This window comes from Morone saxatilis, unplaced genomic scaffold (genome assembly GCF_004916995.1).
Source record: "Morone saxatilis isolate NCDOM2014 unplaced genomic scaffold, NCSU_SB_2.0 Contig7, whole genome shotgun sequence".
Classification (NCBI taxonomy): Eukaryota; Metazoa; Chordata; class Actinopteri; family Moronidae; genus Morone; species Morone saxatilis.
In genome coordinates, this window is record NW_023340246.1 from 14041798 (window position 1) to 14067203 (window position 25406).

General features: G+C 38.5%; 1 protein-coding gene across 1 annotated transcript in view; it reads right to left on the reverse strand.

The window, feature by feature from the left end:
* Positions 1-9879: 9879 nt before the first annotated feature.
* Positions 9880-25406, reverse strand: part of LOC118340261 (disks large-associated protein 2-like) — a 107646-nt gene continuing 92119 nt past the window's right edge. Inside the window, exons 7-13 of the mRNA XM_035678133.1 lie at positions 24996-25052; positions 17889-18247; positions 16397-16482; positions 15865-16310; positions 15483-15574; positions 13786-13938; positions 9880-10271 (exon numbers count right to left, since the gene is read on the reverse strand). Coding sequence (XP_035534026.1) covers positions 10056-10271; positions 13786-13938; positions 15483-15574; positions 15865-16310; positions 16397-16482; positions 17889-18247; positions 24996-25052 — 1409 coding nt within the window. The 3' untranslated portion in view covers positions 9880-10055. The remainder of the gene's footprint in view (positions 10272-13785; positions 13939-15482; positions 15575-15864; positions 16311-16396; positions 16483-17888; positions 18248-24995; positions 25053-25406) is intronic.

A 25406-nucleotide genomic window follows, 5' to 3' on the forward strand; every position in this document is an offset into this window, starting at 1 on the left:
CGTTGTATGTGTGTTCTGTTGTTAGCTTACCATTAAAAGAGACCCAGAGGTTGGGATGGATGAGTGATCAGCATACCCTTGGTAGTTTCTGATATCTTACCTACACACCTGTAGATGTATTCCTGTATATTTTAATTTCATTTTTGTTCATTTTATAAGTACATAATATTGTTTCACTTAGTTTTTCTACTTTGTCTAGTTTTTATTTTTAATTTTAACCTTGGTGTTGGTGTGAACCAACTGGGCTTGATTGACAGGTCCTTCACCAGATTTTCACGCAGAATTGGCAGCATAACCTGACTTGAGGTTGAATTAGCCAGAGACATTAAAAACCCCTGTGTGAGTGTGCAGGCCTGTTATACCACTGTTTATAGACAGCAGCTGTTAATATCCCTTTCCCTTTTCCCTGAACCTGGCAAAACTAATCAGATATGTACATCATTAACGCCATTAATCACACGTGTGCTTTTCCTGCTATTACACTTCATAATATCGTCCATTAAAGGTAAATGGTGGGCAGCACAGCTCTTCACGCTCTGTGTTTGTGTTCATCATATTATTTACCTTCCAACATCCTCACACCCACACTACTGCTGCCGTCACTCACTACTACATCCCACCTCATTTTTGCAATGCAGTCTCTGAGCTAAAACAGTTCATGTAAACACATCTTCCCTGCACTTTACGCCGTAGACTGGGTCGCACAGGTGTTGCTAATAACGTAAATGATGGCTCAGATCTATTCAAGTCTCCCAGTGTGACCCTGAAACTGAAGCAGGGACACACAGTATTCATGTTTTTACCTCACAAATGTCCCAACTGTTCAATTAGTAACTAATTAGATCACTGACTTTATTTAAATAATCCCAGCCAATACGGTAATAAGACACTTTAAATGGATTCTCCTTAAGGAAGCGTCTTTCCTTTTATTAGTATCATTATATGGACCCGCATAGAGGGTAAAAAGCACTTTATTAGGGTTTTAGTAATTCCCCATTAATACCCTTTGAGCTAATATCTCACATCACTTGTCTACTTTGTGGCACAACTCCATCACTGAACCCTTTTCCAAACTCCTGGTACCTAGAAAAGAGAAAAATTAAAGCGCTCTCTCACTAACATGTCGTTTTCTTCAAAAAGTTTAATTTGCATAATTATTTACAACAGATGGTTGATAGCAGTACTTAGAAGAGGCAAAATATATTGAACCACATTGATAAAGCAGGAAAATAATAAAATGATATAAATTGTTAAAACCATTTCAAAACCTTGCATTTAGAAAAGAAAGTTTACAATTCATTTATAGGTAAACAAATCTAGAAATGAAATATTCAGCTTAAAGTAATCTTACAAACACAAACTGATCTGTAGAATGCTGTAATACTGAACAGCAATGAAACACTAAATAATACATTCATTTTCACTATCCTGCATGCTATCTGAAGATCTTATAAAATAATGTTGACAAAGGAACGTTAAACAACAAAAACATGGTCAAGAGCGGAAAATAGTTCCATTTAAATTAGGCATATATTATATATTTATATATGTATATTTCTGTACAAATACTGAATATTTGGCATTATATTTATCCTCATTATTGATATATCTAACAATTCAAAATAGTTTTAAGCTAACCACAAACCTTTTATGCTATCAAATTTTTCTCATGTCACATTCAAAAACCCATAAGAGGCCTTCTGTTATTTCTACCCACAGCCACAACACAAGACATTTCTCCACCAAAGGCAAACTAAATTGTGACTGCTCTCTCCCCTCATAAAACACTGAAACATAAAGAACAGCACAGATATAGAAACATTTTTTCCTCCCAGTTACACAGTAGCACGCAATTCAAAGAAATATGCAAATGTGGACAACATATACCTGTGTATTCTGGTTGGATTGGGATCGTATGTCCAAGAATTGGTGCAGGGACAGTGGCGTCAAATAGTATTTCACTATCCTTCAGAGGCAATGTAAACTGATTCACATTGACTGAGACCAATAACACTGTGGACGGGCACTGAGCTCGCAAGTAAAATATAATAAATCACAGAAATTAAGCGTGAGAAAATGGTAAGCATCTAACCAAGTTCTCATTTAACGTGACCTAAGCAAAATGTTGGCTCTTTAAAGGAATAATTTGACATTTTATGCTTTCTCAGAGAGGTGAAAAGATTGATACCACTCTTAGTTACAACCAGGATAGGGTTAGCGTAGCTTAGCATAAGGCCTAGAAACAGGGAAACAGCTAGCCTGGTAACAAAATACGCCTACAAGCATCTTTAAAGGTCCCTGATTAACATGTAATTTATTTTTTGTTTATTCCACACAAGTGTAAAAACGTGAATTTGTGGTTTTATGCTGGTCTATTTCTATGTTATGGACAAGCTGTTTCACCTGTTTTCAGTCTTTATGGTGAAGCTAAGCTAACCATCTCTTATAGACAACAGGAAACAGCCCTCCTCACCATATCTGGCCAAGAAATAGATCATTATAACCCCCTTAAAACTACAACATGCCGTTTTTACACTGTACAGATTAAACAAACGTATATAACGTGTTAATTATTGAACTTTAGTTGTGTTTTAGGCAGATTTTGTTACCTGTGGACAGAGCCAGGCTAGCTAGACATTAGCTTATCCAGGTCCACTCTTTCTACTTTTACACTTTAGTTTATTTTCCTTTTCAAGGACTGAACAAATAAGAAATATATGATTTTAAGCAGATTTTTCTGCCTTTGGACAGAGCCAAGTGTTTTAGCTGTTTCCCACTGTTTTCAGTTTTTTTGGCTAAGGTAAGCTGGTCGGCTGCTGGCTGTAGCTTCATTTTTAATAATAAGATATGACAGATTGACTTATCTAAATATGCAAATGTGCATATTTCACAAAAAAATGTCAAACTGTTTCTCTAAGATGCTCAACAACCACATAAACTGTACTGTAACGTCCCTTCGATTTAAGTTTGTCAGAAGTCTAATAATCAGGATGAAAAGCCAAACCAAATATCGAAATCAGGCTTATTGCTTGAGGAGCAGATCTGCTCTCATACAGCCCAGTATTAACGCAAGCATGACATCAGATATTGTCCATAATTACTCACTTGACTGCCGTTTGTCTTGTGACAAAACCGGTTTATGCCATTGAAAGTGAATAAACATGATTTATGAGAAGAGAGAGCAAGCAATAGAAAGACATCTTTGCAGTGCAACTGTATCAGAAACAAGGAGAAAAGCTTTCAATGAAAATCTGATGGAGTCTCACTTGAAAAGACTGTGAAGAGATCCTCAAGATACGTTTTAAGGGAAACTCAGGGCTCTTACTTGAGGATGAAGTATGACACTGCTGTTGTAGTGTGTATGTGTGTGTGTGTGCATTTGATGCTTTTGGTGTGTGCTGATTGTCAGAAAAAACAAAACACCAAAAAAAAAAGCAAATTTAGGAAAAGTACAAGGAGAGAAGTTGGTTGATTCAGCACCTGTACAGACTTCTCTGAGGTTTATCTTAAGGACAACTAGTAAACAATGTTAGTCTAAAATATGGTGCTGCAAACTGTGTTGTACAAAGCATAAACAGATGAGTAGTGATTTAACAGGGAAAAGTGACCCTGGCAAAGGAACTTATCACATCCGTATGTGTGTGTGTGTGTGTGTGTGTGTAGATAGCTGACTTTTTGTTCACACTAAGTATTTTATCTTTTATATCAGCACAAAGTAAATCGTAACTAAGCGATCATGGATGAGCTGTGTAAGATTGAGTGCTGGATGACAATGACAGCACACGTTTTTGCTCCTGTAGTATATAGCACAATGGACGGCGTGCTTTCAGTGCTCTGTAAATGAAAGGTGGTCTGCACCGGGGCCTGCAAGCTCTGCCACCCCACAGAAGTACTGCTGCATAGTACACAGGCATGACAAAGTGTTCCTGTGGAGATTACAACTACTCCTAATATACCATGTTTGCTAAAAACGCTTAACCGTGAGGTAAATAGCTGTAGGTGAGCCTGCCTGTCGTTGTATGAAAAACACTATTGCACTTTTTGGCTGGTCAAGTTTTGTCAGTCTCCAGATTCTGTAGATGTAGAATGCCAAAAACTGGCAAAAAAACATCACAAGATTAAAATATTACAGCTAGGAGGAGAAATAGATAAAGACCTTTAAATAAATGATCTTTTATGATTTGCTGAAATGGATGTGACGTGCAATCCAATTTACACCGTCATATCCACTCACAGAAATCCACGGATTTTCTGCAGTTCACTTTTGTTTTTAATGGAGCTTTATGCGCTGTCATATCACATAAATTCAATTCTAAAAATGTAACCGCATCATGGTGAATCATGGCAGAACATCTATGTGATCTGAACCAAAAAGAGGAAAACAAATGTTAGCAAATCCTCCTTTGATATCCTCTAGACTGTATTGTGCTGACGTTTATTAGTTTGGATCAGTCAAATATAAATGTAAGTTACTTTTAAATTCTGCAGTCCGACCCAGCCCAGTTTCCAGCCCTTTGTAATGGTATTACGGACAAACCTGCACTTTAAGAGGTGTTGCAGTCCTTTTCACGTATGTCGACCCAAAAACATTCACTCACAGAGTCCTATGAGAATCAAACTGTAAGGCACCTGAGGATTTGTCATGTACATAATCGCCAAACTCCTAAGCCCCTCGTAGCATGGTGGGTAAAAATATGAGACACAGATGCAGAGAAGAAAAAATATTTAGGCGTTTCATTAGAGTTGCTAATGAGGAGTAATCCTAAAATATACAACAACAGGAAAATGGTACCATGATTATAGAATAGCCCCGCATGATACCACAAAAACATATTTGCTTGGTGTCTATAATTCTGTCATCACGTGTATTTCATGTCACACATACTGTAATAGTGTACATCACTCGCATCAGCTGGTGTCCTTGTGACTTTTGAGGACATCTTTGTGTCTGATATCAGTCTTACTGATAGATGATCGGTGCAAAAACAGCTCAAGTGACATCATTTTTCATTCAAGCCAGCGACGGTGAGGTTGTGAGTCTGGTTCCTGTTAATCCTCATCCCTCTTCTGTCTCTTTCACTCTCTCCCGCTTTAATGGTAGCGCACGACAAGGTGACAAAGCAGAAAAGGTCATTTTCATGTGCCAAACCAACGTCATTACCTATTAGCGATACATTTAGCTTATCCCTAGTGGTTGGAAAATCAATTTAAAGGATCAGTGTGTAGGATTTAGTTTGAGTCTGTATCTGACAACCTGGAATGAGAATGGGCTTTGAAGTGTGTACAAGAAACTACGGTGGCTGCAAACTCGCAAAAAACTTGTTGTCTGCTACTGTAGAAACATGGTGGTTCAACATGGTGGACTCCATAGAATACGACCCACAGCGTCTGTAGATAAAACACGACTCATTCTAAGGTAACGGAAAAACAACGATTGCTATTTTCAGGTGATTAAACACTAATAAAAACATACCAATGAATGATATATTCCATTTCTTCCTCCTAAATGTTACACACTGGACCTTTAAACAACCTTCAAGGAAATTTTTAGCAACAGAAATGTTAAAGCTACAAAAACACAAAAGTCTCTGTTTGAAAAGGTGGTTTTATCTTTTAAAGGAAAGCCTGGATTGATGATGACGAGTACCATATCATCAAGTACTATGCATGATGGAATCACAGTTTGCAGTCTGTGGGAAGAAGTAGACTTGATTTGCATGACTTTCAGTCAGGTGGAAGAGCAGTTGGATTGTTAAAGTAGCCCCATCAACTGTTGTCATAAGAGAGAGGTTGTTGTTAGTCCTACTGAGGGCAAAAACATAGAGAGGAACCAGTGAAATAAATGAGGATTTTAATATTTTCAAAGCTAACAGTATTCTCCATCTAGCTTTAAAGAGGAGCTGATATGATGAAGATGCTGATATTTATAGACTTAGAAGGAAGATAAAAGATGGCAAACAAAAACAGACGTGTGTTCTCATCCACCAAAACTAATGGCACTAAGTGTTAAACAGTGAGAACCAAAATCAATATACTTCTACTTAATACTTCTGGTTAACATGACTACCACAGTGCTTACACTATAGTATCAGTGTTCAGTAAAGCCAGCTGTTTAGCTAGATTAGATTTAGAAACTTTTCTTTTTTATCAATCCTCTCTTAGCCTTTCACATAAGTAGTGTTCCTCTTTTAGATAATATGGGCAGAATAGATATAAAAACAGAAATTATTATTCATTAGTTAAATATAAACTCCCTCCTAGTCACAGTTATCGTAAGAACTGACTAGTTTAACCAGCAGACCAAGAGAAGGATTGTAGGGTAAAGTCTGTGTTGTAGAAAAAGTACTGAATGTGTTGGAAAGATGTGCTGGAGAATAAATAAATTAAAAAAACGTGACTCTAGAGTGTGAAATTATAACTTGAGAAACGTCCTAACAAGTGACACTGTGCCACTAACTATCTCTACACCAAACTGTAATATCAAAAGTGGGCATCCTTGGTTACGTAATTATATAATATTAAAAATAGACTGAAATAGAAAATATTTATGCACGGCAATTCATAGAAAATGAATTGCCAATCTGTTCGTAGGAGTGAATTCGAAGAGGCTAATTATGCAGAGATGACTTAAAATGATTTTGGTTCCGGTGGCTAATTAAATGGAATCAGCCACAATCTGTCGGATCCATTTTCTTTGAAACACAACATTATTGTTGGAGGTAAAGCCCCTTCATGGAAGAAGATACTGTATTTTTAAATAAATTAGAGAATTCATTGAACTTAAAAGTGAGCCCTTGTCATCTTATCAGTTTCTGTAATTCTATAATGTACTTTGACAAGAAAATTATTCTTTAGTCCTTTAGTCTGTACAGGGGCACAGTATATATACAGTATATAGATACACATTTAAATAAACAAAAGTTAAATCGATTTGAATTTGGTTTATTGGTGCATATACATATATATATATTTATTTATATATATGATAAATATACTAATTCTTACAGTCTACATATAGAACTCTCTGTGTAATCAAAAATATGGTTCATAGATTATTTACTGCATGAGGACGTTCACGTAGCCATTTCTTTTATCTGTTTGTGAACTACAAGGCCAGCACTGACTGTTTTATTTTAACCAATGTATTGTATTATTTCTTGGAACCTGCATGAACGGACTCAGATTTTTTGCATTGAAACGAGAAAATCCATTCTGAGCAATACATGTTAGTGTCTGAATGCTTTTGTTTGAAATGTGAAATAATGTATTGCCTTCGGTGAGCTGGCACGTCTTTTTCCTATTATTTGTGTGTCCTGTCATATTCCATCATAAAACCAATCCAATAAATCAGGATAAATAAAGAAAGAAGCTGAATTGAGTTTGGGAGTGACGTCTCTCCTGTCCAGTTTAGTTGGATTTTTCAGCACCTACTCATCTCCTGGGACGTTTTTTTTTTTTTTTTTTTGCATCGTTAGGGGCTCTACATTCATGGGTTTGGTTAAGGCCGTCTGGTAAGGTAAGGGTTTCAGATTTAGCACTGATGTACACACGTCACAAAGTAAAATACTTTAGCTTCAGGTCAGAAAAATGCAAAATGCCTCAACGCAAGCGAAATAAACCCCCGTCGTAATCCCTCCCAACAAGTACGACTCACTGCCTCAAGTATTTACAGCACACGGACTGCTCTCGCCTACTGAGTGTCATTCTAATTACAATAAAATGGGAAACATTAAACACTTTACTGCAGCATAATTCTAGTGGCCCTGTATCAACATTTGTTTTAATTAGCTGGGGTTAGATTGGCGAATGAGGATGAATGGGCGTGTATTGCCGAATGTTAGGGAAACGTTGTCGGTGTGGTATAAAATATGGACAGGTACAATACAGCATGTTCAGCTAGCTATAGCGGTATGCCCTTGGCTCAGGGTGGGCATATTAGATTTTTACGATTTTAAGTTTGGTGGAATGTCAAAGCCTGTAATCTCTCCCATCTGATAAATATATATCCCTGACCTCTTTGCATGTTAGAAAGGAAGTTAAATCATAAAACCTTCTCCTCATTTACATCACTGAGGGCAAGAGCATTGCAAAGATGATCTTTTCTAAAGTCACAATCTACCACAAGTCATCGGAGAGACAACGGGCACCATGTTAATAAATCTCTGTTTAAAAAGTCCTTGAGTGTGTGTGTGCGTGCACATAGGACTGGGTAAAGGACAACAGTTTTAGAGTAAAAAGCAGCACCATTTACTATAGTAACTGAATATTGTTAAAGTGTCATTTGCACCTGTCTTTCCTAGACTACATGAGCAGATCAAAATAACAACAGGAGTGTTTTCATTATGCCCCACTTGGAACAGAAAGTTGGATGCAGTGTGTTATGAGATATGGTTTCTGTTAGCTGAGAAACACCCCTTAATAAGCAAGACAAATGCACTGTCAAATCAACCCACAACTGTTTTAACTATAAATACTAAATGTATACTGTAGATTGTGATGTTGGTCATATGATAGATACTGTACGTATAATTAAAAGTGTTAGAATCACAATATTGTAATTACGAGAGGCCTGAACGCCATCAGAAAGAAATGAAAACAAAACAACACAAGGTGCAGTTTATATGACCTATAGATTATAGATGAAATTCTGTAGTAAATTTTCCATATCTGTCCTTGCAATTCAACTGCAACAATATCACATGAGCTTCATAAACTACATTTCCCTTGGAAATACAAACATGAATATTATAAGGTGCAAAATGCATTGTTTAATACAGTCACCTCTTTCAGGCTGCGCAAAACTCTCTTTTTGTTAATAATTCATATTTGTTCTGCAATGGAAATGTATCCAGCAGCAAATAACGTACATAGCTTAAAAATGTCTAGTCCTAGTAGGGGATGGTATTACATGAATGGAAATGAATAAACGCTGAAATGATGGTCTAGGATTTTGAGCCTTATTTTTAGATCTCATTCAGCAACACTGGTCAGCGGCTGCAGCATGCCTGGTTAAATATGGATAGATGAGACAAAGATAGAAAGATGTACAGTTGTGCAGCACCTCAGACACGCTGTCCAACGTTTTTAATACAGTTCTAAGTTTGACTGTTTCATCACAGATTGGCAGGAAATGAAGAAAAAAATTTATCAACCAAGCTACCAGGTTTTACCCACTTCCATAGAAAAGGCTGGTTGTGAAGTTTGAACCTCATCATAACACAATAATTTACAGATTTTTTAAAAGGCTTTTTCACCTTTGTAAGACAGTGGGAATTCAGTCTCTGCTGCCGCCGTTCCTTCACACAGGGTGCTTTAGCCCAAGACCACTGTTGCTGGTGAGAAACTCTAGAAAAGTTGCACTTTGTGTTTCCCTTTGAATGCGGCAAGTACAGCATCACCCTTACTCACAGCAGGGCAATGGCGTCAATGGAGAGGACTGGAGTTTTAACAATAGTGGCAATGACCAAATAAATCACTAACTTGAATTAATGTCGCTCAAATAAATACAGGTGAAATGTTTGTTTTGGGGTATAGCAGCTCATTCTCATGGTGCAGAACCTGTGGAAACGAGTCCCCAGTGGGTTTCTTTAAAGCTACACTAGGCAACTTCACATGTTAGTGGCTCATGTTTACCAATCCAAGCCTGTGTTCACTTCTAACCAAAGAACACCAAAAGGACAAAGAGGCAAAAGGTCTAACGCTGGTGTGTCCAGTTTTTTCAGTTGCGGGCTCCATTTTGAGTGTTTTATTTATTACTTTCTGTAGGACCACAACCATCCACACCTGACTCATCTGACTCAACTGACTTCTCGCTCAGGGAAGATGGGGCGTTCTTCCCTATGGCAGTGCCACCTTGTCATTTAAGGATGCATTTCCCATTGAAATCTTGCCTAGTGTAGCTTCAGTAGGGACAACCCAGAGAATGGCAACAGACGATGAGACAGTGGACGAGCAATGTGTGACAGATGATGACAGCGGGAGGAGCCTGGAGGTGACGCCACAAGCTGGTGTTGGGTGGAGTTGGACAAGAGGAGCTGAGGATGAATCCGTGGACCTCAAAGCCGTGTCTGGGCTTCAGGGATGTAGATCTCGATGCTGTCTGCCCTCTCTGTGGCTGAGTTCTGTCTGAAAGAAGCTGCTCGTTTGGCAGCCATGAGGCGTCTGCGGGCTTCCTGTCGCTGGCGATCCTGAAGGTCCAGAGAGCGCTCTCGCGTCATACCGCCACGTCCCTTGGTCGGCCGCTTTGGCAGAGGTGGTGGCCACTTACGCTCCTTTGGATACAGAATGACATGTTTAGACGGTAAAGGTCTAAAGCATTATTATAGTAATGTATCTGACAGAACTAGTTGATTCACAGGGGAGAATACAGCTGTGTATCTCTATCTGGAGTGTCAGATAATATAAATTAAAGACCATGATTTTTAAAACCCTTAAACCTAATGGATTATGAATAGATGAGTCAATCTAATCATTTATGTTTGATAACTGCTCTGCTATGAAGTGAACTGAAAACAGGATCAGGCTGTCTTCATGGACACATACTGACAAAAGTAGTTTTATTCTAGTGATGGTAATTTTATAATGTTTTATTTAGTTTGGTCATTATCTCATTATAGGAAGACAAGAGAGACTATTTATTCAGCTCAGAACAAGAACTCATAATTGAGGGTTATGAGGAAAAAAGCAATATTTACCAGCAGATGAAACACTGCTGGAGTAGCTTCATTTTATAGGGAACTGAGGCAGGAAATGATAAATCTTGATTCAGTGCAGATAAATTAAATGCTAATAGGAGTTTTATTCACTTTAGAGCGCACTGCTTTGCCTAAATTTGGCTATAATTCTTTAATATAAGGACTCTTGGCATCTTGAAGACGTGTGTATCATGGACAGACTCAAGTCACTTTGCCTCCACTTTGCTACCACAGCTTGTTGTTACCACAGACTATGCAAGAATAGAAATGGCAATAAGAAATATTCACTAGAGGCCACAATATAAGAAATCATTATCATTATTCTCACTGAGGGGCTGTATATTTATGCAGCAGAAAAAAGTGTATGAACAAAATGTCTGCCTCGTGTGACCCATAAGCTGTTTGCTCAAACAAAAGGCATCTAGAAACATTACAGAAACAGCCATTATTCATTATGTAGCCAGCACATTACCCTTGCAAAACCAGTCAAATCTCACCCGAATGACCTACAAATCTGAACACGTGTATACAATAACTTTTGAAAGCAAGGCACGTTTTTCTGATTGCTTGGCAAGCTGCTGTTGCAATGTGCAATACTGGGCATGCCTTGAAGGAGAGAAGTCCAATACAGAGCATCTGTGTCACTGTTAGGGCTCAGCTTCATGGAGCTTGCAATGTGCCTATTAACTGCTGGAGGTAAATAACTCTCCTACAACTACAACTGTAGCATGAAGACAATTATCCAAGTGCCCTGAAGGATCTTGTCTATCTGTAAAAACACATTACCATCTAAATGTGCTTCTTACAAATGCAGCTCGCTCGTCTACTCTGATCGTTAGTATTTCTACATTTGATCTAGAATTCACTTTATTGTTATTTATTGTCTTCGGCCTACTTATAGTCACAAATAACCTTGTTTTCTTGTGTTTAGGTTGCTAATAGTTACTAATTTCAGCAGATGTGGCATTATTCCCACAGACACTAGTTCTTAAAGCAGTGTTGATATACATGTGCATATAGGAGGGAAACTGTGCCATCAAAGTCTGTGGACGTATGACAGGACTTAATAAAAAAAGACTATCCTGCTTTGATTCACCTCTACACGTGTCTGTCAAGACTGAACCAGTGTTTTGTGTAAAAGCCACCAAATAGCACAAATAGCCACATGAAATGTCACTGTAACAATTTAAGGCAAAGTTTTGTATGTGTTCAAACAATGCGCAAAAGTGTATTATTGCTCCAAAGACAGTCCTTTTTTTTTCTTTTTCCACGCCCATTAGTTAGTCTGTTAAATCTCAAAAGTCATACGGTCTGAATGGATTTCCATTAAGTGCAATTGGTCACTTGGTGCTGGTGAAAAGCAAGCTCACTGTAAGCGCCATTGTTCACTACTTTCACTGCTTTGCAAGATGCAATTATAGATCTCAAATTTGTATTAAATGCAGATGAAAGAGAATATACGCTGTTCTCCAGAGACAAAAACAGTGACTGTAGTCCTCGCAAAATCTACACTTTAAATGGTATAGTCACTGAAAGAGTCCCACGTTATGAATACTTCTGGACTGATCACATATTGATGTACTAAAGAGAAAATTTACAGATAAAAGTCTTGTATGTCTTGTAGATTGAAGATTACGGAAGTGTTAGATTATGGTGATGTGATTTACAGATATGAGGCAACATCAACTCTTGCCCCTAAAGGCTGTCAACCATTTAGCTCTTAGAACTGGAGACACTGTATTCTTTGTCCATTAGAAGAGAGCTGCATTAATTTTCATCTATTTATAAAGGGCTTCTCCAAAAATTGCCCTGATATTTGACGTCATTTATTGGCTGGAGAGTTGGAACACATAACACCCGCTTACAGGACTGGCTGCTGCTGCAGGTTCCAAGAATCAACACTGATCTGGGAAAGGCTGCTCTTAGATTTTAAAGCTTGGTACTCTGGTTCCAATGGGCCAATTGATTAATCCAGTCAAAACCTTGATTGATTTTACTGTGACTGTTTTATACATGCTTTTAATTGACTTATTATTGTATTATATCTATGATTTTTTTCATTTTACTATTATTCTTTTATTATTCTTATTGTGTAACTATTAAGGTATTATTGTAATTAACACAATTGATATTTGTTTTGTATCAAATATGATGGTTTGTTTCATGCCTTTTTTATTTAGCACTTTACTTAACAATGTTAGAAAAGAAAAAGAAAAACCAACATGAGTGCAGACAAACAATAGAATACTAGGCTCTCCAAGAACTGCAGTTATGATTATACAATAGTGTAGGCCAACCCTATTCAGACAGTTCATACACAAGGCAGATTTATTCTTAATCCTAATAAGATTATTTATTGTTGACTGTTGTTGAATCCTGAACAAACCAGTTCAAGAACCAGAGGTAATTTGGTGGAAAATTAGTTTTCCTGGTCCACACTTCTCTTCTAAATAGTTTCCATTTGGAGTCACAACTGCTTTTGAACCATTAATGTTACCTCCACTTACTATCTTGCTATCACATTTTAACTAATCATGACCATATGCATGACCTACGTGCATGAATGTGATTACATAGCAGGCTGATATAGAAAATGAAATACTACAGGAAATGCAAAACTAAACAAAATAACATTCACATATAGTATTTTTTCTACTAATTCATTTTAATTTTTTTATATATATATATTTCATAGAATCCTCCGCGTACCACTAGAGGTAGCTCCAGTGGTTCATGTACCATAGTTTGAGAACCAGCAGGAGAAAAAGCAGATGATGAATTACAATGACAATATGGACCAGACAGATAGAACAAGTCCTAAATTATTCTGGAGACGCAAATGATGATTTTAACAGGAAAACATGTTTAGCGGATGCTACTAGCTGTCTAAGTTGAACTGATGTTGCCTCTTAACATCGTCCCTGCAGTGTTATGATAAGAATGATTAACCTCCTGCTGGTCACAAGCCTAAAAAAGAAGGCAAATGTTGTTACTGCAGCTTTCCTCAAAAGCTGAGCAAGTTCATCTGGACCCCATTAAGACTAATTATTATGAGTGTGTGGATCCCTGGGTAAACAGCCACCAGTTTTACCTTCTTTTCTGGGCTCTCCACCAGCTGCCACTGGTTGCTCTTGATCTGCTGCAGCTCATCAAACTTGGCAGTGACGTCATCGATGGAAAGCTGCAAGAGGTCCCAGAATCCAGCCAGGTCCTGAGATGTGGGTCTGGGCATGGCACTGGGGTCCTGAAGAGAGTGAAAGTCAGCATCATGCCACCTGTATAATACTAAACTTAGAAAAAATTAAAAAAATAAATAAAAACCTACAATGTATTGAAATATTAATCAAATCTATGTTCTACAGCTTACTTTCTGCTACTCATAGCCACCTCAACATTTGAACCTCATCATTCCCACCACTGTGTGGCAGTAGAGCACCAACATTGGTTCATAACCTCAACTAACGGTTCCTTGGTTTCTGGAACATCCCTTAGCTGCCATTAAATGCAGCAGAGTTGGTCTGTTGTGTGCTGTTGCAACAACGATTAATGATTATCAAAGGTCATTTTTCTGGTCACATGCAGCGGGGACAGAATGCATGGGAGAGGGACAGAGACATGCTATTCATCATTAGCTCAAATTAAGCATGATATATATACTGTATGTTCCCTCTTAGGATTGTCTTTCTGTGTGTAAAATACTATCAGCACAGGTTTTTGTTTTTAGATTTTTCACTCCACTTTAATTTTGTATAATTATCACTATTATGTGAAATTTAAATGACAAATATCAGGTGCTCATTGTTGCTGCATTTCTGTGGTGCATTGCTGTTCATACCCAGTTGGCTGGTGTGTCAACTGCAGACCACAATGCACCCAATCAGGCAGCCACATACAGCCCTATGCTCATTACCACGGACAGCAAATACATTATGAAATGTGATCGCAGACCAAGGAAAAAGGTCTGTCAAGTAAAAACTTCAAAGCACGTTCAGAGCTTTTTATAGACCCGTCATGCAGTTCCTCCTACGCCCAGCAGGGAAACAGAGTCGTTCTCTCATTCAGACACGTCTGAAAGCTCAGGGCAATCTAAGGCTTGTCACTACCAATGTTAGACTTAATTCATCATCCCATTATCTATGGGGAGAGAGGGACAGAGTGTAACCCAAAACCATCCAAAAGAGAGCAACACACGGAGTTAAGACACATACACAAACACACACACACAAAAAAACGCAAGGCAGTGAGAGAGCAGGCAGATTTCAACCACCTCCACAAGGTTTTGCATTTCATTAAAAAAATTAGCTACGCATTACTAAGGTGCGATTAAGTGCCTGACTGTCTCTTTCACTCTCTCTACTGTATCTGCAGAAACATTCTTTAGCTTATGACACTATCATCTTCTAATACATGCTGACTCTGTGGATAGTTAGCATTAGAAAAGGTATGAGTTTCCAGTTGACGTGACATGAGGGTTAAACAGTGAGACAGTGTGGCAGTCCATTATTCAAACTCTGAGATCCCATTCGAACTGCTGCCTCCGTGCATTAATGGATAGCCTCAACACAGGTGCTGCTTCCTATTGGAATTCCCCTTTCGTTTACTGCGGGGTCAATAGCAGCAGAGGGACTGCTTCACTATTGATCTCTATGGTCTATTTCTGGAATGCGCACAAGTGCAGCGTCAGGACAAGCAACTTCTCAGAGCTCTGAGAAAGAGGAGCCTATCAACAAGTTTACCCCCTGATCTTTAAAAGCATGTAGGTTTCGTCCACAAACACATATTACTCACCAGATTCTGCTGACATAGCCAGTAAAACTGCTGAAACTTTTGAGACATTAGTAGCTGAGCACTGCCCACTGCACTCCGGATTTTTCCTAGGACTGGTGGACACACAAACAGACACACACATAGAAAGAGAGGAAAACGAGAGACTCTGGTTTAATTGCTGGCAGCTTGGCAAAGGCCGACATGTTGAGCAATGTCTTTCAGGCAGTCATTCACAAGGATCCAATCTGCTCATAAGAACGCCTATCACGATTCTGTGTTTTCATTGTCAACATGACAGCTAATACTGTGAATGTTCACTTTCACTATACTGTTATACATACTGCAAAAATTATCACAGAGCACATATCATGAAAGCATTGACCTCATTCAACAAAAGCAGCACCTGCTCTGGCAAGAATGTAGTTTCCCTCAGGACACTCACTCTCCTCTGAGAGGTCATGCTCCTCTGCTTCTCTCTCCATCTCTTTGCACCATCCTTCCAGCCGCTTGGTTTCATTGTGAAGGAGCTGCATAAACCAGCTGCCGTCCCTGCGAAGGGGGGACACTCGGCCTGTTTCGGCGCTCTCCAGACTGGGTTCAACCAGCCAGGGTTCAGGCTGTGGGCTGGGGGGCCCACTGGAAGGCCGGTAGTCCTCCCTGTAACTGAATAGGCCCTGTGTGCGCACTGTACGGATGGCCCCATACTGCGTGGGCGTGCTGGGCTCCGAGTGGCGACCAAATCCACCACCAAACTGCAGGCCCTTGTCCTCCATGGAGGGAAAGCCCTCCAACTCCATGTCTGCTTGTACTGCAGTGGTCACACTGTTGGAGCGTTTGAACCTCCCATGCCTAAAAAATGCACCAGTTAAAGGGACAAGGCTTAAAAAATGCAACTTTGACTATAGACACTTGTTTGTTATGTCTGAGCCACCTACCGTTTTTGATCTTCCACCTGAATCCCTATTGAATGAAACTGAGGAAGGCCTTTACTTTCAGTCTCAGAGTCTGTCACAGTTTCCACCTGGTAAATACAGACAACAGAACTCTGTCAAATTATCATCATTCACAATTTAATGTTTAGACAAACCAAAGCACAGACACACATCTCCCACTGAAAACATTCAAGTTTCCATTTTTCTCTTTCAGCTCCCAATATGATTGATGTGTTTGCTGGTTTTCATAGGGACTTTTATCAATTCCAAAAATGCTTTTAATTTACAGACCAATACATAACAATATCTGTTGTGTGTTTTTTTTTTGCCAAGCTACAAAACAGCTTATTTTACACATAGGCCTGTAATAATGCCACTCATACCTACACTCACCACCTCAGCAGAAGGTGGAGGGGTGGTGAACCAATAGCCAGTGCAACTGTTGTGAGAAACCAGCACAAAGTACCAACATGTACAATTGCAGTGTGGGTACTTGTATGAGGTCCAGAATGAGTTCAACCCCATCCAGGATTTTGGCACTAAGGAAACTGAAAATAGAAAGTTGGCAGTGTAATCATCAACTAGCTGGAACTCTGGGTCACAACTGGCACAGTGTCCAGCAGCTACATTTGCAAAAGGACATTCAATTGTTTTGGACACTATACCCAGCATTGCCCACAGGAAACGTCTGTGAACAACATGCATGTATAACATGGTCCACAGAGACAACCACCACTAAAGTCAGAGCTAACAACTGAGAACATTTGCCTCCAGGAGACGCAGGAGCTTCTTAAGTTAATGAGACAGTTAGAACACAAAGCAGGCTCCACATCTTACAGAGGAGATACTATTTTGGACTATTATACGATCAGGCCAATGCTATTGTCTAGAACAAGCAGAACTTAAGGGTTAAGCACCCAGATCACAAACTAGAACAAGGAGAGTAAGAGAGATCCTCATTGTACTCTTCATTACGGCTGCCTTTGAATAAGCCCTGTTCATGTAATTGTGCGGCCTGACAGGTGTAAAGGTCAACAAGACTCCAAAACCTTGTAGAGCACTTCACACAGATTGGGATATTTTGAAATTTGTAAAGCCTAAAAAATGACAAGATTAGCTAATTTGCACATGTGTCGTTTTATTGCCAGTCTGCCTGGAGATGCGGACATAGAGTTGGCCTTCAAAGAAGAAGCCTAATCTTCCTGTCATGTAGTAATCCAATGCTGCAGTGCAATTGAAACAACCGCCTACAGTACACAAAAAAAGTGATTTTACACAGAACCCTGAGAAATGGTTTTTACTTTGACAGGATTTTACAGGACAGCTCTCATACATATTAACAATCTGAATATGAAAATGATAAAAAAGGAATTATCCTTTCAGCCAGGACTAGATAGAAGAAGACAGATGAGATTGGTGTAATTAGCATGAAGACTGGGTAGTGAGTGTGAAAAGAGAGCAGGAAACTGAGTGACATTGTCAGTCATGTTGTTACCTGTATCCCAATAGAGGAACGTGGGGTTTTGAGGTACTCCTCAGCCTTGGACACCAGCACTGCTTTGTCACATGTCTGGACAGAGGTGTGGCTGCCCAAAGATGCATGCCTCTTGCCTGCTGCTGACTCCATGGCCATTGTGACTGCCTTGGTGCTGTCCAGGCTGTCCGTGGAGCTGTAGATGGGACGACCAAGGCTATCCGTGGTCCACAGACCGCCCCGTGGATGCCTGCCCTCGTGGTAGGCATCTTGGGTGGACTCTGTACTGCTCTGGGCTGTTACAGAGATAAGAGGCTTGGTGGTGGTGCGCGGGGGCACAGGAGGTGGAGTCTTCTTGTAACTGGGAGGATATGAAACCACTGGATAGCACAAGCAGGATGAGAGGACGAGGACGAGGACAAGGCAAGACAAGGGTAGAGGATAAAATAAAACATGAGAATGAAAAATGTGGCCAAAAGCTGACAAGTGCTGCAGTTCACCCGTATCACACGGTGTGTGATAGAAGAGCGGAAAGGGATGATGGGAGATTAGAGGCATCAGGGCACTTAAAGCAAGGGAAATGTCGGTAAGGTGAAAAACAGCAGCTTTGTTATATGTCTGTGTTTATTTGGGAAGTGCAATGAATGATTACGGGAAAGATTTGCTCTTTCAAGTGCAAATGAGAATCTGATTATAATCCATCCAGATGGACCTCACAGCAGAGTTGGAAATGGACCAACTTCACTTGCTGGATATTTTTTGTTTTTTCAAAGCTATAACAAAATACTGACTTAACATGTAGTTGCTTAGCATATACAATTTCAAAATAATGTTTGAAATAATTTTTTCTCTTGGTTTAGATCACAGAAAACATAACAGAATTCTAGTAAATGTATGGATAAATAAGTCATAGAAAAGCATAGTGAACCTCAATGTTGGATTGAGGAAGTAATGTAAATTTAAATATTTTTGTTTTTGAAGATGCAATCACAAAGTTTGCTTCATTCATTTAAAGAAAATAGCATCTATTGGTTCAAATCTGGTTGACAAAAATTAGATTTAATTCCAAACAATATTACTTCACATTTTGAGCATAATGTCTATTGTCCAACATAAAGGTGAATATCATACCATTCATGAGTTTATTTCAAATGTAACCTTAAAAAATCTGCATGAATCACAGAAAACTACAAGAAGAATAATAACTCAAACTTTCTTTATGACTATAAGATGATTCAAGACACACGTATAATGGCGATTATGATTCAGCCATTCTCCCCTATATGATGGGTTAATTTAGTCGTTCACTTGATGTCCTTTTTATTTCCTCATTTATTATTCATAGAAATGTATATTGTAAAATGTTCATCATACGGAATAAATAACTCAATACACCCTGTATACCAGCATAAACAGGTGCAGGCAGAGCACCGCACACAGACAGATAAACACACAAACCACTTTTGGATTACAGGTAATTAAGTGCAATAAGAAATAAGAAACCACAGGGAACTCAGTTAAGCTAAATCCAGTCACAGACTTGACTTCCTTCCAACTTGAAGGGGCTGCAGTTCTGCAAGACACAGTGGGTGGATAGTACCAAAATGAAAAGAGCACAGTGACTCAGGCAGTACGCAACTCCACACGTTCTATTTTTACACATTCTACCCATTTGACTTACATTCAAAATTGAAAATGTTACAGACTGCTTAGTACCAGATACAAACTGAGTGACATAAACCTCTGCGTTTTACCGAACTCCAGTATCTGTATATTTCTGTGGTTAACCAGCATTCCTTTGCAAATACAACACATCAAAGTCAGTTCACTGATTTCATTTTTTGTCATAATCATCATGTGTAGGATTAATTTCAAGATTTTCAAATAATTGTCTATTTCCATGTCCATGGCTTTTCAAAAACATGCTCACAACAAATTAGCATTTAATCAGAAAAATCTGATCATAAAATTTCAATTGAAATTATATTACTAGGTTAAACTCTCACTTCCTCATAATCATTTTAAGGACATATACCTAGCTTGTTTTTCTTCTGGAAATTGACATCCCAATTAAATTAAAATTGTTATTACATATACTGTTGTGTTTTTCATTCCTATATTTTCTATAAAATTACACTGGCAGTCCTAATGAAAGTTATGAATTGTCTTGTATACTTTGGAGAGATGAAACACTGTAAATGTCACTTAACCTAATCTCAAAACCTATTGTCTTCTATTATCTGTTGTGGTAGCATGTACAGACCAACTTAATGATGAGGAAGAGCTGATGTGTCAATGAAAGTGTCACAGTAAAGTTTGAACTTTTGTTGGCATGGCAGTTAAAAACAACAGCAGCAGGAGCAGATCTAGAAATATATTTATCAGGGGGGCATGGAGGTAGCAGACACAATCATATATTTAAATATTTCCTTGCAGTCAGACATGTCTTTTTCATTCAACTTAAGCCTATCCCTTAATCTAAAATGTGGCCATAACAGGTCATTAAATTAATTTCTGTTTTTTTAACACATTATTTTTATTTAATCAAAAATGTGTTAAATCTGACAGCATTTGACAACAAACCGGGAGTGGCAGCTGCGGTGGCCAGGCATTTTTTGACACCCCCTCTAGATCCGCCCCTGTTTGTGAGCATAAATGTGCACAGCTAATACTGTGTCTACAGCCAGTGAGTCAGGAAATGTAAATGTTTCAAAACTGCAAGTTTTATAGGAAAGGTCAGAGGGTCTGTCTGCTAAATTCTCTTGATAGTGAGAATATGCAACAAACAAAGAGCTGAACAGTCACATAACCTCCTCTGCAGAAGTAATAAATATGACTGTACTCCCTCAGTAGAGTAATGATAAAGACTCTAAATCAGACTGTAGGTTGAGTCAGCACTGCACAGATCTTCTCGCAGCTCATTCATACACTTTATGCTTACCTAAATGAATTGACATTTGGAAACAAATTTGTTGCCTTGCATTTACATGCTGGGGTTAGAGCAAGGCACCTAACCCCTAACTGCTCCCCGGGCACCTACAGCTGCCCACTGCTCCTAATGTATATAGTAATGTATATAGGATGGGTCAAATGCAGAGGACAAGTTTCATTTCATGTAAAATGCTGTAAATGCTGTATATACTGTGAAAATGACAATAAAAAGACTTATCTCTTTATCTCTTTATAATCATACAATTATTTGCTTTGGTTAATGTTGTTTAGTGAAAACATTTAATTTGCTGACTCCACCTTGGCTGTCATATTGCCACATAATGGGATTCTGAGAGAGATGCCCTACTCAAGCCGAAAAAACAACAAAAAACAACAACAAAAAAACAATCACAATATCTTGCAATAGCACTGACTGGACACCAGATGTCCTCCTGTAGACTGTACCTCCTTGAGATTTACCAAGGCAACACTGGATTTTATCAGTGGATTAATGAAGAATTTTACTGTGTCTTCATATGTGTCTGTGTCATTTGTGTATTAAGATCCTTACACTTAATTATCTGCTAATATCTGGAACTGAAACTGCTAGAAGCACTTGAAGAATCAGATGTACCATTTTATGCTTCTTTATATTTCTACTTCGCTTCACTTTAGAGGGAATGTTGTACTTTTTAACTACATTTACTTGGCAGATATAGTTACCAATTAATTTTAAGATTTAGATTTTACATACAAAATGATCATCATCATGATCACTTTAATTAATATGCTGCAGGGTTATAGATTTGTTAGAGGTCGTGCACCACAACTTGCTACAATTCTTCTTACACAGTAATTAAAAAATAATAAAAGTAATACTAGTAATTCAGTGAATGTAAAACTGCTCAGAGGGGCATTCTGCTGGGCATTTTGCTTGAAATTAAAGTGAGTATCTTTACATTGCTACTTGATCAGAATATGTCATCCACTATTCAATTTGGGATCTTCAGCATAATTTGTCCTAGTGCAAACAGTCCCAGACTAAAATATATTAACAGCAGTGGTGTGAGTGGACAAGTTAGCGAGCTACAGTAAATGTACTGGAACAAATCTCAAACTAAAGTTGCCAGTCACCGTGTACTACAGCACTGGTTCTGTCATGGACCTCCAAATAGAAGCACATCAGGCCGTGGCCCTGTATTTGATACGATGTAGTCTCAGGGAGTGTGACACACTGCTATTTCACTAACTTCAAAATCAATGAAATAAAAGAGGAATTAAAATATTTCCCATTTTTCTAGGGACCTTCTGGAACCTCCTCAGGTTGAAAACCACTGTACAACGCTATGTGATAAAGATGTAGGTCTTATCTTCTACACAAATTTTGGGCACGGACTGAGGACGGTCTAAAAATCTAATTCTAATTTAATTCAAATACAGAGTCACAAGTCTAACCTGGTGAAGTAATGACTTGCTATGAGTTTGCCCCAAAGGAAAAAAACCTTCCCAATTAATTTTGATACTGTTGAAACAACAGATGTTTAGTTAGGCAAGATAAAATGATGTAGCAATACTTCCAGAACAAGTACTGTCTCAAGGGTGGTGTGACCCATCAACAGCCATCAGCCAGGAAGAAACAACTTGAAGCCTTAAAACATTGTGGTAAATAGCATCACTTCCTTCAGATCAAAGTCTTAGGTCTTCTGTCTAGACAAAAAGAATCACTCAGGGAATTCAAATGTAAAAAAGACAATATTTCCATGAAATCCCAAGACCCGTCCTGCTCTCTCCACCTACATGTAAGGCCCACAGTTTAAGCAAATGCTAAATAATATCCAGCATACAGTATGAGCCTGTGAACAAAATACACTACAATATGTAGAAAAAGTAAGCTGGGGAAAAGTGTTCACATCAACAGAGTAAATTTGCAGAGCTTCAGGACAGCAAGTTTTCATTTTAAATACTACAGCCTCTGTTGAAAGTTTGGCTAATATAGTCCAGGGAAGCATCCTGTCCTTTGTGTAGTCAGTTGTGCCAGGCTGTGTTTGAATTTGATTCTTTGGCTTTACACTGCTGCACTGAGCAGTTCAGTAAACAGACCCACACACTGGAGGCGCAGCCAAGACTAAATGGACCTGAATGTCATGCTATAAAATTGTGTTGCTGCTCTGCTTAAATGTATTTGTAGTATTAAAAGTAAACAGTGAGGACCCGGGTTAGTTTATGCCTTCAAAACAGGCATTTTGACAGCTCAGAAGCAAGGACGTGCTTCTGCGTGGAACCACAAATGAACCAACCTACGTACGATTTATCCTCATTTAATCTCCTCACTGACTATCCTACTTACTTTCTGTTGCCATTTTTAAATTCATCAACACTCACTGTGAGTCAGCAGTGTGCATGACACACACAGTACTGCTCCAACATTAGGAAATTAATTGACGACTACTCTGATAATCAATTAATAGTTTAAGTTAGATATCAAGCACAAATCTCTAACATAATTTGATTAAAAAATTCAGGATTTATAATTTTTCTCTGTTTGACATGATTGTAAATTGAATTGAAGTTTTTGTTAAAAATTTTTGATAATTATATAAAATGATTATTTTGGGATGGACGTAACAGATTTTGGGTACAAGCTATGGTAAAGATTAGCATTCTTGTACCTGGGCATAGGTTTAAAAAAGGTTACATGTACCTTAAATAATCACTGATTTAAAGGACCAATGTTTTGGATTTGGTTGCATCTAGCAGTGAAGACTTAAGGCCACCTAAATGTTACACACTGGACATTTAATGCACCACCAGCTATAGCAAAGTTAAGCTAAGTGACCCAAATCAAACACAATGTTGCATTGAATACTAAATGTGCTCCTGTTGGACCTTCCAGCAGTGACTTCTACATTTACTGAGGAGCGTATACCTGGGAAGGAGTGTGTGAGACTTTCTGCTGATTGTTAAAAATTTGTGACTGCAGAACCTCATTCAGCTCAAAGCACTTTGAATTTGAGGGTTGCAGCGGGACAAGAGAGGTTTGCATTGACATTAAACGGGCAGAGATTCCAACTCATTGATGGGTGTAACTCTGTTAATATCCTATGTTACAAATGTGTTTTCATGGCAGGCTTAACACACACGTGGATGTACAGTATATAACGTCTCCAGATGGTCTCTAACCACACATGAAGAACAGAAACGTTTGCAGACAACAAAATACGCAATCTTCACTGTAGGGAAGCATTATACTGCAGCTGGTTGGGAGGATGTGACCACTGTGGTGCATCAGGTTTGGCTGTGTGTGTGTGTGCTTATGTTTCTGAACGCACACATGCATGGATGGCTTGTGGATGGCAAACTCTTTACAGTATATTTCAGCTGCACCTGAAAATCCACATCAAAAGGTTTTTATAGGCGAAACAATAAGGAGGGCATTGATTGGTTGATCCCTGAATTGAGTGACAAACTATTATAAAACACTAAACGAAAATGTCCTTTGTCACAGTTAACCAGACAAGTTGAATCTAGCAACTACCGTACTTGTGAAACCCTGCCAGTTTACGCTAATGCAACTAGAGGAGACAGTGTATGACAACCAACAATCATCTTGTTGTGAATCTTTGGTCTGAATTGGATAGTCAATAGCAACAACAAGTATTTTGTAATACTGGAAAAACATGTTAATGTTTGGAGCAACCGTTAAAATGTGGAATGACTTAAACTTAAAATAATGTTAACATACAGCTAACATAGCTTAAACAGAAGCCATGTATTTAAGTTAGTTTTATTTTGTTATAAGACATAAGACATACTTAGCTCATATGAGCGGACAAGGAAATGTGGCTGACATGGTTTTATGGACGTTTCAACACAAGGTTATCATTGGTTTCCATTTTGTTACCATTAACTAACTTACCATGAGCTTTTAGGGCTGGTTACAACTGCTATCCTCCTCAAACAATCAAAGCTTTTTAAAGCCACCTTTCATGCCTACACAGCAGGGTAAGTGTTTAATTTTTGATGCACATATTTTCAGAACAGTGCACTTTTAGTTATGTTTGTGTCTTTCTTTTTTCTTAGCAAAACTAGTAAGACCCAGTTTGCTACACCCATGGATGTATGGCTGCAACTAAAAAACGTTTGCAAAGATAAGAGCTAGTATGGAAGGAAGGAGAAGAGTTTGAGACAGACTGGTACCTGGAGGTGGTTGAGCGCGGTCCACACTGCAAGAAGTAGGGAGACGAAACTGAATCCCTGCAAGGAACAAGCAACACCAGTTAGAAAGGACAGATGCAGGTATCCAACTCATTAATGCAAACCTACAGTTAATCATACCTACCACAACTAACTCCAACGGGGTCTAAAGCTCATTTAAATTATTTACAGGATTTTTTTTTTTCTCTTTGCTTATCCAATTCAGCCAGTAAGAGACATGGAGAGAGAAACACAGATATGCCCAGTTTACAGTGTTTGAAATGGGTCACATTAATGTTTTTCCCCATATACTAAATGTGCAGAGCATTAACAGTATGGTGCAGAGCTGAATTAATTTGAAAAAGTACTTTTGCCTGTAATGATTTCATATGAGTGAGTTACTTTTACAGTCCT